The sequence below is a fragment of the Bombus affinis genome, chromosome 16, assembly GCF_024516045.1.
Source record: "Bombus affinis isolate iyBomAffi1 chromosome 16, iyBomAffi1.2, whole genome shotgun sequence".
Lineage (NCBI taxonomy): Eukaryota > Metazoa > Arthropoda > Insecta > Hymenoptera > Apidae > Bombus > Bombus affinis.
In genome coordinates this window covers 4,517,584-4,532,895 of record NC_066359.1, presented here as the reverse complement: position 1 = coordinate 4,532,895, position 15,312 = coordinate 4,517,584, and the positions used below count along the sequence as shown (strand labels likewise).

The following is a 15,312-nucleotide window of genomic DNA, read 5'->3' as shown; positions in this document are numbered from 1 at the left end:
CACCAGATCCTTCAAAACTACTGCTGTTCACAAAAGTGATCACGGACCAGAAGGTTTTCCCGGTGCCGTAAGTAAAAAGATAATGTATTATTCTATAACACATAACGAAATCTGACTTAATAATTTTTTGTCAAAATAAAAATAAGCTATAGAAACTTGAAATAATTAACTGTATCTTTTTTAAACATTTACTATCCCTCCTTTCCTTATCAACGAAAAACAATAAAAATTTCTCTTTTCTTTTTACAGAACCTTCCTTTTAGCATTAACAACAGATACAAGTTATGTGCACTTTTCATTGCTTTCTTTGGAAGTGGATTTTCTGTTCCTTTCCTTGTTCTTCGGTACCACTTAACGAAGTAATATGTGTGAGTTCTATCAATTTATAGTTCCTATGAAGCACCTCAATGTAAATTTGAATTTATCTTGATCATTGTTTTACAGGTATTACAGCATTAACATAAATAAATTAGTCTAAGACTGTTGCAAAACATGTAATATGTAACATAGATTTGTAATAAAAATATTGTAAAATAAAATCTTATAAGTACTGTTTAATAAAGTCATAATGTCAACATTTTCAGAAATGTTTTCACATAGACATTGACATAATTTATCATACATAATGAATACAATATAATATAGAATATAGAAGATTTATAATACAGAAGAATTTCCATTTATTTTATTTTCTTGAAAACAACCAATATACATATTCAACCAATTTAAATATTGCTATTTGTAGAAGAGATATGCTATAAATAGATTCGCATGAATTGACAAATTTTTTACTATAATCAGGAATGAAGAATAATTGCAGTAATTATCCCATTACATAACCAGAAAACCAAAGAGAAACGCGGTTATTTCATTTATATAACCTATTTTAAGTGTCACGATTCAAATGTTACTCTATATATATGATTCAGTTATAATTTCAATACGTACAATGCCGCATCTTATTTTGCTCAATAAACATTTAATTGGTAAACGCTAAAATAATCAATTGGTATATTCAACTTTGACCTCTGCATATTTATTATCTTCAGCTTCTATTATTTAACGAGATATTATTATTCTTCAAGGACTCGTTTACGTTAGAGCTAATCTATGAATAGGTGTCAATACGCAGTTTCATAGGCGGGATTTGCGTGTTGTTCTTCCTGTTTGATTTTAACTCGGCTGGACGGATCTTTTTTTCGCGCACGTGAGTATCAGCCTTGACGAGTTTCTGCTTGCCGGAAAAGAGTTGCGTTTTAAGATAAGGTGTCGTCATTTACATAAGATAGTGTTACCATGTACTGACGCTTACCGGGCTTACTTTGCAAAAAGCACATGCTGCTTAGAAATTATTAATCTTTTTATGTGAACAGTTCTAACCTTCATGCATATTCATATTCCGGGGAATGTCGTTTGACGTTCCCATGAAGTGAAACAAGGTCAATTGATTTCGAATCGGAATTGAAGCACGTCTTTCTCCAGCACAGCGGTTAGACGAATTCTGTACATCAACATGTATCACAAATTGAATCTCGAAGTCAAGTATCTTACTGAACAACATCTTACCGGCTTCGAGAACTATAAAGTAAGTCCTCTAGCTAAGTATTTTTCTTCATAATTTGTATTGAATAATATTGAATTGCGTGGTAAAAATTTTCGTTTATTATTAGTTTATTACCTCAAAATTATAATATAGATTTAAGAAAAGACTACAGTTTCATACATATTTTCGTAAATTTTTCATTCATCTACATTTTCAGTATAGCTCAGTGGATACAAGCCCTCTCAGTGTATATATTATGCATCCATTTTGGAATAAAGTAGTACAGGTACATACTTTATATAAAATGTTTGTTTATAATTACTTGTTCAATTTCATATATCAATTTGGAACTTTTTTATAGTATTGTCCGAAGTGGGTTGCCCCAAATGTATTAACTTTCTCTGGATTTCTGTTTACTGTCTTTAACTTCACGTTGTTTGCATTTTATGATTATTACTTGTATGCATCAAGTGATGATAAGCCACAGTATCCTCCTATACCAAGATGGGTCTTTGCCTTGGGTGCATTCAATGTTTTTATGGCATATACTCTTGGTAAGTATAATCTTAATATCTCCTGTGAATTTACAAATTCATTGTATTTAATGTAATGTTTATTTTGCAGATGGTATTGATGGAAAACAAGCACGACGTACGCAAACATCAGGTCCTTTAGGAGAGTTATTTGATCATGGATTAGATAGTTGGACAACAATGCTCATTAGTGTTTGTATGTTTTCTGTGTTTGGTAGGACAGACCATAGTGTATCCCCATTAAGAATGTATTTCATTCTGTGGAATGTGTTTATTAGTTTCTACTTAACTCATTGGGAAAAGTATAACACAGGGGTACTGTTTCTTCCTTGGGGATATGATCTATCTATGGTAGTAAGTATTCATTCAAAGTATCTATTGAATTATTGATAAGTGATTCATGTAATTTATGGTTATCTCTAAAATTTTTAGGGTACTATTATTGTCTTTGTCATATCTAGTATAGGCGGACATAAAGCCTGGAAGATTGTGTTCCCTGGTGGTATACCAGTTGGTGTAATGTTTGAAGTATTACTTTATGTCACTGCAATTGTATCTAGTTTGCCTGTAGTTCTATGGAATATATATAAGTTAGTACAATATAATTAAAGTAATTTACATTTTTTAATGACGTTTTATCATATATTAACAAAATATATTTTGCAATTTCTAGATCATATAGGGACAAGACTGGTAAAATGCGAACGTTCCTAGATGCCATAAGACCTCTACTGCCTCTAGCAGTACTCTTTTCAATTTCAACAATTTGGGTAGTTCATTCACCTAGTAATATCATAGATAAAGATCCTAGGATAATTTTCTTAGCAATTGGAACTATTTTTTCAAACATCTGTGTAAGATAATTAGTCAGAGTGACTTTAAACCGTTTGATTGATAAAAATTAATTTAATTAATTTATATTCTTTAAAATTTACAGTGTCGTTTAATTGTTTCACAAATGAGCAACACCAGATGTGAACTATTATCATGGATATTATTACCTGTAGCGGTTGCAGCCCTTTTCTCATTTATCTTGCCTAGTATAGATTTGGTATCCACATATATTCTTGCCATTATAGCTTTATTGGCACATATTCACTATGGAACATGTGTGGTAAGTTTTATATTATTATTTTCAACAAAACATTTTATAATACAGGGAGTTTTTGAAATCGTGGTACAACCGGAAGCTTGTAATTATAAATACATTTTGTTTATATGATATGGGATATGAGGTAGCATATACAAAATATACAATGTGGAATAAAAATGTAAGTTGTGGAATGGACTTGGGTTAATGAATGTAAGATAATAAATATTAGATATTAGATATAGTATATACAATTGTCGATAATGCAGAAAGTGAGAGAAAGAGATCGATAGCTTAATATGCAACTTTTGAAGTATCAGATATTGAAGATTGAATAGAGTTGGTTGTGGAATATATGAGATAAGATATGAGAATATAGGACATAGAAGATGAGATATGATTCCCCGAGCAAGATGTGTGATTAAGATGCATGTATACTTAATGAATATGCAAAAAAAGATGTTATTCTATATGTTTGACTTAGCTTTATACGAGGAATCTTTTCCAATTGTACCATGATTGCAGAAACATCCTATATAGACTATTATTAATAAGTTATTTATTCCTTTAGGTGCGTCAGATGTGTCGTCATTTCCGTATTCACACGTTCCGTATTAAAGATCGTGCAGACTGACTACTTGCCGACGATACATGTTAAAAATGAAGAAATACAAACAAACGGTCGGAAAGAGCTACGAATGACTGAGTACAGAGCAGACAAACAGAAGAAACTTCAGAATTATGATTGATATGAAGAACAAAAGAATATTTCAAATATGAACATGCAAATATTGGACAGTAGATAATAGGAGTTTATTCGAGCATACAACCATCGCTGATCATATATCTAAAAATAGAGAGAGTACCTGTTAAGTAATGTTAACAATTCAGTTGCAAAGATGAAGCCATTTCCATTTCATGTTGCTGTGATATAATTAAAGAAGAACCTAGAAGCTTTCTTTATGTGTATATACTCTCAAATAAGTTCACATACGTTCTCTTTACTTTGTCTTTTTGTGTTCTGTTCGTAACTCTGACTGTGCATAGAGCATTTATTTAAAGCACGCAAGGCTTTTAGCTGTTGCGCATCGAATTCTTCGTTTTTAACATGTATTGTCTGAAAAATGAGATTATGAATCTGGCTTGCTCAATTTTCCCATGAAACGAACATTTCTTTCCTTTTGAGAAATTAGAAAATTTGAAATTAGAAAATTGAAGAAATTTAAGAGTCAAATTTCGAGATATTTTGAACTTTTGAAGGTCTCCACAGAAGCTTTTCTTTTGTTTCGAGTGATTGCTAAAGGACGAAGTTTTCTTTTGCGTGAAAATTCTGAGCAAGTTGGCAGATGAACTTCGATATGGATAAAAGAGAAAGGGTGTAATGCTGGTGTAATAAGATAGAAGACATTATTTATTTTGCGTAAGGATGTATGTGTATGTTATATTATATTTAATCGGCTTCCTGAAACGAAGAATCTTTGCAAATAATGTAGAAAACGTCGTGTACCGACGTGGATAACGATAACGTTGAATCACAAATTTTGACTTAGATTAAATCAAGTCGATCGAATTGATTAAAGAACCTAGTGAGTAATTGAAGAAAAGATACGCGATATTTCATTTTCTTCTTTCTTTATAAAATATTCCAAATGACGTTTTAGTCCATACTCATTGCGGATCTTTATGCATTTATGGGAAATTTGAAGTTGCAAAAATATATTAAATTTACATAAAGTGCAAAAATGCATAAAATATATTACTAGTTATAGTATTCAATAGGTAAAGCAAACCTGCTTAGGTTTCACCTTTTTATTTGTGTTTATAAAAATATGAATCTGCCTAAAAATTTGCAGTCTAAAAAAATTCAATAAGTTTTCAACGTGGGAAAAAATATATGAAATCACAGTCAGAAGTCGGAAATCATGCAACAATTAATTATCTGATCCTTTTTTTGTTATTAATACCAATCAATTATTATAATTTTTGTCTACAAGATATGTAGTTGGTGACAATAGCAGATGGTGTAAAATATATAAACAGTAATTATATTAATTAATTTGTGAACTGAAATGAATAATCTGGCTTGTAAGTTAGGAAACAGTATATGCAACTATTAAGTGTTAAATAATTCCCACGTTGTACGAATAAAACGAACAAATAAGTCAATGTAACACTAACCAATTTGTTGAAATGTGTATTATCATGAGTTGCCATTGATTTTATGCATTGAAATTCCATTATAATATTTTAAGCGAAAATATTTCTATTTCTGCATTTAATATTGTTACTAGTCTAATTTATGTTATCGATATACATAATTTTAAGAAATTTAACGCATTGCATTTTGTAAAAGAAAAAATTAATTCAAGTATTCGTTTGGAATTGTAAGTAGAGTGGAGAATGTTAATAGATGTAACGAGTTTTTTGTAAACTTTAGTATATGTACATACATAGTCACAAAAGAACTTACCGAACGTGTAGGAACTCGAAATGCTAAATTTTTTAACTACCTAGGTGTTTATGGACATACTTGTACAAATAGTAATTAACGAAAGCTATGTAACCCGTACTAATTAAAACACCGTTTATGTAACTTTACTTTTTAGATATTTAGTTCTTCTTTTTTATGTATAAGGTATTAATCATCTGTATCGTTTATAACTCATCGAATATAACAATGTATGTATTAAATTCTTGAACGTTTGTTTTTGCCAAAGATGTTAAAAACAGGAATTTTACATAAATATTTCGCTTACTGCGAGCAGTTATATACACATTTTATCTATATATTTTTAATGCATTAATAATACAATTAAAAGCACAAAAGACTGTTTTGCATTTACTTTACTTTTACATATAATGCATGTAATTATAGAAATAAACAAAGAGTTACCTATTTTAGGAATACATCTCTTATATATTTCAGGATTATGATAAAAATGATTTTGTAGATATAAATAACGTTTATAAAGTAGCTATAAAATTATATACAAAACCTAACATCCATAAAAAGCTGTACTATTTTTTGCGAGATTGTAGGTACTCTTCTTTTATTTTTTCTCTTTCTTCAGGCAAAGGGAGGTATGGCTTTATACCTTGTATCTTCCTACTGGTCATTACCTCTCCCTAAAACATTAATAAAATATTTGAAGTAGACTGTATTCAGAACTGACATTAATGTGCTTAGTAAATATATATGTACAATTACCCAAAATTTCTTACAGAGTTTGTAATTTTCAAATTGCATTATGCAATTATTAACTTCGTATTTATTGTCTTCTAGGCATTTCCCACTGATGTTATATTCCTGAAAAATAAAAAACAAGATAAATACGTTTTTTATACCTTTGAGGTTAAGTAACAGACTTTTCATCAACTTTTAAAATAATAGAAACAGCTAAATTTATCTACTCTTCCATTCTTCTCTAAATTAGTTTCTAACTTTTCAAATTGTAAGTTTCGTTTCTTTAAATATTTTAATTGAATAAAGAGGTTCAAATTATATAACCTCAAAGAACTAAATCCCGTACACATACTTGTAAACAAGGATTAATTAGACGCTGATTTTGTGTAAGTTTTTCTTTTAATGTCGATATATGTTTATTATCTGTATTTGAAGCACTCATTTTATTTTCCAGATATTCAAAGTTTATCACATAACATTGATAGTCGTGGCTTTCTCCAATTGTAATCGAGTTTAACGAGTTTTATTTATAAAATGATAAGTCTTTAAAATATCAAAGTTAATTAAAATATACAGTGAAATTTAAATTGAAATCTGAAGTAATAAATGTAAGTTTAAATAAGTACCAATTACAATTGTCTGCTTTTATATATGCATATGTATATTTTTGACAATCATATATGTATGTACATATTGTTACAAAATGAATTTGTAATACATATAATCTTATAAATTTCCTACAATGATTATGAATTCTGTGTAATTTTAGTTTTAAAATTTATATCATTATTATGAAAGTATCTAAATATAATCATAACACTATCTCCTCAATTTGCATTCAAACGAAGTTACATAACCTTAAACAAACAAGTAGAAGCCTCTTTTTGTTGTTATGAAAAGTAGGTAATTAACTCTAGACCTGTGATAAGAGGTAGCTATTTGTTTTTGAGAACGTAGCACTGAAATATTTGGTTTTTAAATTGTATAGGATGGGAGAACACTTTTCTTCCATGATATTTGAGGATAAATAAATCCTAAATACTTCAAAGCATAGTACATATAAACCTATATGCGAAGACAATGGAATTGAATGTTATTAAATTACAATACTTTTTTTTATTTCAAATGCTTATAAATCGCGATAATATTCTTCTCTCACAGTTGATGAGCTTTAAAAGAGATCAGCCTATACTTTGTACACAATGATAAGAAAACCATATCTATAACTCCTCAAAATTTACAACATTCTTTTTTCAGAACCTACTAATTCTTATAGTAAGTTCGTCAAATTTTAAAAATAGAAAAGGGAGCGCAGAGAATAATAAAGTTAATTGCAGGTACGGGGTCACTATACTGGCGGGAGTACAGTGTGCTATTTGTGTCGAGTGATCTAAATATCGGCAAGTTGCAGCTGGAAATAATATTTAAAGTTTTATATATAATAAATATTCAAAATATTACAAATTTTACATATAAAATATGTAACATTCAAATGTTAGATTACCTAACCAATTTACGTATTTTCGAAATTCTGTTGCACCTTTTGCCATTTTGCAACCATACTAGAGACTTCTTTATGCTTTTTACTAATACCCATCCTTGTCTGAAATCATAACACGATGTAATTTCTTTCTAATCTATATATACCAAATTAATTTTACTTCTTTTATTCAAATATTTTACCCTTTTCCTTTTCTTTTCTTTCACAGTAGTTTCAACAGGGATAGGTTCTTGCTCTGTTTCTAATTTGGCTTCCTCTGTTGGTAAGGTTGACGGTTCTACCGTCGTAGTATCTTGTCTCTGAGGAACTTTCTCCATTCCGATATTCTCTATTCGCGCAATGTCATTGTAAAATGAATCTAGTGCAGACACTAAAGATTCTTTCGCTGTTTTAACTGGTGGCTTCTCAATGACCTTATGATTCGTATATATTGGAGTGTAGTCAGGTATTAGCTGAATCGCAGGCTGCACATTGTGCTTATGTGGAAGTACTAAGGCCGCTGGCTATTTGACAATAAATATAACAAGATTAATTACAGAAGTAACCTGATTGTATTAGTATATTTAATACCATACAGCGTGTAAGTGTTGATGATATGCCGGATATTGAAGATAATGTTCTTGTACTATGGTCGCTGGATGACTTAGAATAGGAACTGTCGGATCTCTCGCAGTTGCATCGTAGAGCGCAGCACCTTGTGACTGCACAGCGCCATAAATAATTCTCTTCAGGGCAGTTGCAGGTATCTCATAAGGTGCTTCCGTTAAATCAACACCTGGTGGCAGGGGTTCTGCGCTAGTTACGTTTGCAAGATTGGCAGGCTGAGGCGACAGTAAGGCAGAGGATGGGGCAACAGAATTTTCTAATTGTTTTATTTCCGCGACTGCTGCTCCCTCTGCAGAAAGAAATATATCAGTTTATATTTAAAATACCTAAGTGTGTGAAGAAAAATTGATTTAATAAGGATGCACCTTCTCCTAGTCGTGATCTCTTATTATCCAATTTGTCGTTGCACTTATCTTGTTTCCTTTTGTCCCTTTTCAAATCCTCCGCGTATATTCTTGGGGGTGGGGGTGGGCTCGGATTTGAAATTTGAGGTGGAGGCGGAGCTTCTATGTCGCTGTTCCTTGGCATCGTCATGTCCTCTGTTGTCTCTCCACCTTCTGATTTCTTTGACTTTGATCTTAGTCCTTCTTCTTCTGCTATCAAAGAGAAGTATACATTATTCACTAAATAAATTAAGGGTCTAATTTTATATTACAAAACTTCACCATACCAGGTATAATAATATCTTCTTGCTCAGCTGGAGGAGGCGTGGAACAAATTTCCATCTCTTCAGCTCCACCGGCGATGCCAGTATCCGGATAAGTCCATTGTGTAATTCCAGTGGCAGTGTTCTGGTAATAATATCGCTTATGCGACCTGGAAAAAAGCCCACAAAGGGATGTAGCACAATGATGAATAAAAGTGACTTACTTGCATGGTTTTTTTTCTTTACATTGATAAACATTGGAAAGACGTTACTCCATGAAAAGAACGTCCTCCTGAGTTCTGAAGCAACTTATTAGCTAGAAAACAAAAAGTTAATACTCCTACCTGCAGCTCGGTGTGCCATTAAGTCAGCGAGGCCCTTTTATTATAAAAGGATTAAGTGTTACTTAGCGGTTACATAGAAGGCGATGTCTTCCGTAAACTCGAACATTGAAAATTACGTCGACAATATCTGCGTTACGCTAGCGAAATATTAAGCGGATTGATTATGCGATGTAACTAAGGGCGCAAAGGCCTGAAGATGACTTTCAAAGATATACAACGACGTGCACTCGTTGAGGAACCAAGGGAAGCGCCTTTTAATTGTTACATTTCAACAAATTGTTTAAACATGTAGAAGATACAACTTTTCATGAAATGTATTTTTCTTTTAACAAATGACATATATACGTGACATTAAAAACATGTACATAAAATGTAGTGTAGAGAAACGAAAACTTCGTACGATATATATGTAATGATCGTCTAGAAGTATTGATACTTTGATGCTTTGACTAATAACTTTGTGTACAACTTGTTTCAATGACTTGATAAATCTTTTCAATGATGCCTAGCTTCTTTAGGTTCCTTGTTCCTTCATATGATTTAGTCCAAGAAGAACTTGAGTTAATTTGGTATAAGCTTCTTTTGATATATAATGGTTTCTTCCAGCTACGACCATCCCCTTTTATCACTTATCCCTTCAGGTTACCAAGTCTGTTTAACACTCACATGATTTAAGATCTCTTTCAAATACTTCTCAGGTTTCATGACTGCATCTCTAATGAATGGTTTTATCCATTTGGTACAATCTCTGTCTCTGCACTTTGTTGAGGTGAGCTTTTGACTCTAGTTATTTCAGAAGTTTAGTTCTTGAAGTGTTCAAATATATTGGATAATATAATCTTCATGCTTTAAGTCACTAAACAATGCTCCTAATGTTTGTTAATTCTTCCACATATATTCTTCGTTCATAATTTTAGATAATGCACATTTGGTCTTTGAGGCTCCACTCTGAACACAAACCTATCTTTTTATTACTTAGTTACTTTATAAGATAACCCGGTACTGTTTGCACATTCATGTATAATTTTCAATAAATTTAATTAATAAAAATATTGTCCCTTAAAGGACGTAAGTAGAATTAATGATCCTAAAAACTTTAAAGAATTTCGTAATGTTTTATTCTGAAATTGATAAAATCAAATTGATTAAGTTTCTTAATAAGGATACGACAATTGTTCGTTCAATTCTTTTACTATGAATCATGAGAGGAATTAAAAAAAAATTCGAAAAAATACTTTGTGTTTTAAATTCAAGATACGATCTCGCGAAGAAAATTAATTTGAAACAAAAAGATTTAAAATATTACTCGTTATCGTTATTAAGTGTCTTGCTAATGATATGTGCAAAGATTACATGACTTGAAGATTTTTAGAATAATGACGTGTATAACATACACGATATTTTATATGATACGATTTATGTTTATTTATATGAAATACACAAATTTTAGATGGTATACTATACCTATCCCACTGACATAGCCATCCAGGTGGTGCTGCATCTTGTTCCAAGCGTTCCAATTCGTGACTGGTGTCACTCAACCATCTACGCAAGTAATTCTTTTCTAAACAACCTGCTTCCCATGCAACAAACAATGTCTGCAACATAATATTCAATATATCGTTCATTACACTTGTTGATCTCATACATACAACATTATATTATATCTGATACAACATTATATTGGTTGATCTCTTATAATTATGTAAAAAGGAATTTTATTTACTTGTAGCTGAATAGACATCAATTGAACTGGCGATACACCTGGTTTTCCTTCTGATAGAAACTTTAATTTCTCAAGTATGATCTGGGATAGTAGATTAACCTCCCCTTCATCTTCTTTGGATTCACCATTCGTTTCTGATGTACTTGTTTCTCCTTCAGTACTATTTGATTCATCTTTGCAAGTTGAAACATTCTCTTCCATGTTCTCGTTCGCAGTGTTTGGTTCTTCTTGCTGATCAACCTGAGGTTCAATAAGATGTTCGTCGCAAGAGTTAATTTCCTCGCGTTGGGTCTCCACTTCCAGTTTACTTGTTTCATTATCATTATTTGTTTTTATCTTTGTAGATGGAACTAAAAAAATAAGTGAATTTTAATTTAATTCGGGTTATAATTATTGATTTGTAATATATTCTTACCATCAAATGCAATACGTTTTTTCCTTTGAAAAAATTTATTCCGACCATGTACGTTATCGACGAATTTGTTTCCCCTTTGCGTATCCTCCTCTGTTTTAGTATTTGAATCATCTCTGCATTCTAACCTTTCTAGAATGTCTTCATTATCTTCTTGTACGATTTTCCTTTCGGTATTAATTTCTTCATTGTCATTACTCTCTGCTATTTGATCACCATCAATTTTACCTAATAACATACTCTCCATGGTTTCTTTGGTTTGAGGAATTGGAAATAGAGCTTTTCTCTCCTGTTTATCTTCAGATTCTTCTTCAACATCTGAATCTTCATCGTAACCAGGCACTAAAGAAATGCGGAAGTCTACATCGGAGTCAACACTGTGTTTATTACTGCTTTTCTTTGTTATAGATTCTTTCATCAATCGACTATCATTATTAATTTTATCCGTATAATCTATCTTTTGAACAGCATCTTGTTTAATTTGGTTTATTAAGTACTTAGCCTCTGCATCACTGGATGGTTTTGAGTCCACAGATTCTACCATTGATTCTTCTACAGTACCTTTGTTTTCGTACATCTGATTTGGATTCTGAGAAATTGTCAGTAACTGTGGTTGGATTATAGGAGTTGATGCAGAAAGTTTTTCAGGGCATCTCAATTTTGGTGTTGTACTTGTGCTTTTCACCGATGATTCTTTCATATTGTTCTTTGATCGATTCTCATCCACTGTATCTGAATCACTTTCATCACTCCCATAGGATGTGATCATTTCTATTTTCCTAAATCATTAAATTATTCTTTCTAAGAAATCTATTAAAGTGAGATTTAAAATTACTAATGCCTTAGCGTTATACCCATCATCAGAATCGTTATCCATGGTATCAGATGTGTTAGCAGTGTCTGGATCAGTTTGAGATTCTGGCTTCTGCAAAGTCTCATTACAAATATATCTATTACGATTTCGAGCCACCACTTCCCGTGGAATCATACCTTCTGGTATATTTTCATGGGATTGTTGATCTAAAAAGATTTCATGCTATTAATTAGAGAATCCATATCTGTTAAAGAACAAAATAAAAATTCAACAAAATACAATTACATGTAACTGATGAGAAATCAACCCAATGAGACTCTTGCATTGAAAGTGGTTTTATAACAGAGCTTGTTTTAATGTTGTTTTTTAAGTACCGTAATTCATCTGGCATTTCCCAGGTTACTTCGTTAGTCTCAATGTGCCAATAGTAAGGATAACCTGAAGATTCATCTAAGCATTCTCTCCACACTAAAATGGTTTTCATTATTCATCTACAAAGTACTGCAAAGATATTCTCTAAATTCTAAGATATGATAATATCTTACTGAGTGCTTGTTGATTTGTATAATGTGCTAAGCGTGTGTTAGAATTTGTTGTTAAGGCAACATTACTAGATTCATTTGAGACTGGTTGTTTGGGTGCAATCAGTTGGATTTCCTATAAAATTTCAAAGATCTTACATTTTTTAATGTTTTCTAAAAAATTATGATCATGAGGAGCCTTACTTACTTTAAAAAAATTATTAACTTGATCATCTAATTTGCAATCTTTCTTGGAGTCTTCAGTATCACTATCTGAATTATAGTGACAAAGTAAATTTGCCAGAGGATTTGTAGGTATGTTTTGTCCAGGGTAATCACTATTTATATGTTTGTGTTTGTCTAAAAAAGGTAATGATGAGACATATTACATAAAATTTAAATCTATGTACCAGTTTTTATTAACAATTTCTTTTTATTAATAAAATTGAATGTATAATTACAGAATGCTACTGTATATATATAAAATTCTCTAATGCCATGCACTTCTGTAACAGTTTAACATCTAAAAATAGATATAATGCGATAATAAAAATTTGTTAATTAATATATGTGTTTACTTTGTAAATGTTCTCCATGAAAACCGGATTGCGATTGATTAAGCTCTAAAACAGGCCTTCTTTGACGTCGCTTCATAATAAAATATAAGTTATATATGTTACAGATAATAAAAATATCTGCAAATATGAAAATTAATGCGAGTAGAATGATGAGATCATATCTAGTTATTCAATCAAGTGACGCAAATCTGTACGCTATTTTTACGTACATTTAAAACGAGAATGTATTTTCTCATAAACAATACAGAAAGATCATTCATAACCTCAAAGTATACGCTTATTTGCTTAAACAATTGCAAAGTATGAAAAAGAGCAGAGACTGAACACTTCGACTGATAATTACGAAGTGTATAAAAATACAATACTGTACACTTCACACATATCTTAAAAACTTCTAAAGATCTTAGACATCGCAAAAGAGAGGTTATGTTAAACTACAACGAAAAGTCATACTCCCATCTTCAAAGGGCATCGATCACTAAATCATTCATTATTAGTTGTACAAACCACAGAATAACTTGGTTATTTAAAGCGCCATCCAGTGATATATTTTCTAACTTATATCTTATAGACCGTGGCGGGAAATGTAAAATTACCCGTCGTTTCTATATGGAATACCTTTTTATTCAAAGTAATATTACTAGAAAATATAAATTCTCGTATTTATATAAATATTCAACTATATTCTGCTAACAATTCATTTTATAAATATAAAACTCTAAATGGAAGAACGAAAAAGGAATGAAATCCTTGAGTTTAAGGGATTCGATCACGAATGTAATTACTTATAACATATTTATTTATAATGTTTTAGTAATATATTCCTTACTGTAGACATATATTTATATCATATGGCAGCATAGTAATATGACATTGTATAATATAAGTGAGGTGACTGACAAAACGATTCATATTTTTAATTCTCTTTGTTCTCTGGTCAAAGACCACAATCATATCTTTTTCCCATTCGTATTCAATCACTCTTATATTTCACGCACGCATACGCTCATTAATGTTCCAGCCTCGTGGTACGCACGTCTAGGATATTCCTTTTTCTCTCAGATAATTCGCATCCATTGTACTTTCTTGATCGCCAATCGATCGATGCTGGAACTCAAAATGGCGTGTTTTAACTCGCAAAAAATCGTATCTCATGATCTTTTAATCCCCATTTACGTGTTATATTCGCCGACGTTTTCAGTTTTTATTGATAGGTATATCAGGCTAATGAGCGCGTCGCAGTGCGCGCGCGTGCACCGACCTCAAGTGCGAACCGGCACGATTAGTCGATAGCTGACGATCGCAACCAAGGTTACCTACATATATATATATATATACACACACACACACACGCGCGCGCGCGCGCGCGTACATATATATGTGTGTGTATTATATGGAGCTCGTCTACTATGATTTGTAACATTATTTCATACTTACTCGGCTAGTTAAAATATCAATGTACATTATAATATACTCTAATAACGATAATGCAACATCGTTAATTTATTATGCTTTGCAACTTAGAAAAATAGTCCTAGCTAAGCGTGGCCGCGTCCCGTGGAACCTCACGATCATCATTTTGTTACTGGAAATACGAAAACTTAAAATTTGCTCTTCGGAAGATCGATATCGATCTTCCTAGGGAATTTATTCGTTCAGATTACCAGATCTGATCGAAGCACCTGGTGGTCGTACCAAGTTATGCATAATATCTTTAGATAGCAGTAGGTGAAACTGAATTCCATGTTATTAAACAAGAGAACAATTCGTTGAAGCAACTAAAAATTAAAGAGAAAATATTACATAATATTTAA

General features: G+C 31.4%; 2 protein-coding genes and 1 long non-coding RNA gene across 8 annotated transcripts; 2 read left to right on the top strand and 1 right to left on the bottom strand.

The window, feature by feature from the left end:
• Positions 1-444: 444 nt before the first annotated feature.
• On the top strand, positions 445-5,857 carry LOC126925692 (ethanolaminephosphotransferase 1-like). Its single transcript, XM_050741505.1, has 10 exons — positions 445-1,009; positions 1,086-1,207; positions 1,374-1,585; positions 1,761-1,829; positions 1,905-2,097; positions 2,168-2,430; positions 2,509-2,666; positions 2,750-2,930; positions 3,014-3,190; positions 3,738-5,857. The coding sequence occupies exons 3-10, from the start codon at positions 1,514-1,516 to the stop codon at positions 3,798-3,800; spliced, it is 1,176 nt and encodes a 391-aa protein (XP_050597462.1). The 5' UTR covers positions 445-1,009; positions 1,086-1,207; positions 1,374-1,513; the 3' UTR covers positions 3,801-5,857.
• A 138-nt stretch (positions 5,858-5,995) lies between these two features.
• Positions 5,996-13,994, bottom strand: LOC126925682 (formin-binding protein 4-like). 6 transcript variants are annotated; one of them, XR_007714067.1, is made up of 18 exons: positions 13,708-13,994; positions 13,499-13,615; positions 13,382-13,426; positions 13,129-13,280; positions 12,945-13,056; positions 12,685-12,867; positions 12,440-12,605; positions 11,589-12,364; positions 11,174-11,523; positions 10,912-11,045; positions 9,128-9,273; positions 8,823-9,053; positions 8,427-8,746; positions 8,034-8,354; positions 7,860-7,953; positions 6,977-7,761; positions 6,389-6,473; positions 5,996-6,292 (listed from the first exon to the last, which is right to left on the bottom strand). XR_007714067.1 is itself a non-coding variant. In XM_050741487.1 (16 exons), exons 2-15 carry the CDS (start codon positions 13,572-13,574, stop codon positions 7,864-7,866), a joined length of 3,102 nt encoding a protein of 1,033 aa, XP_050597444.1. In that variant the 5' UTR covers positions 13,575-13,615; positions 13,708-13,994; the 3' UTR covers positions 6,375-6,473; positions 7,860-7,863. The 6 variants fall into 6 exon arrangements, 1 of the variants encoding a protein (XP_050597444.1); XR_007714069.1 differs by having other exon boundaries at positions 8,823-9,050; XR_007714068.1 differs by lacking the exon at positions 6,977-7,761.
• Positions 6,473-6,885, top strand: LOC126925709 (uncharacterized). Its single transcript, XR_007714078.1, has 2 exons — positions 6,473-6,736; positions 6,805-6,885. It is a non-coding gene; the product is annotated as an uncharacterized LOC126925709 (long non-coding RNA).
• Positions 13,995-15,312: the final 1,318 nt, after the last annotated feature.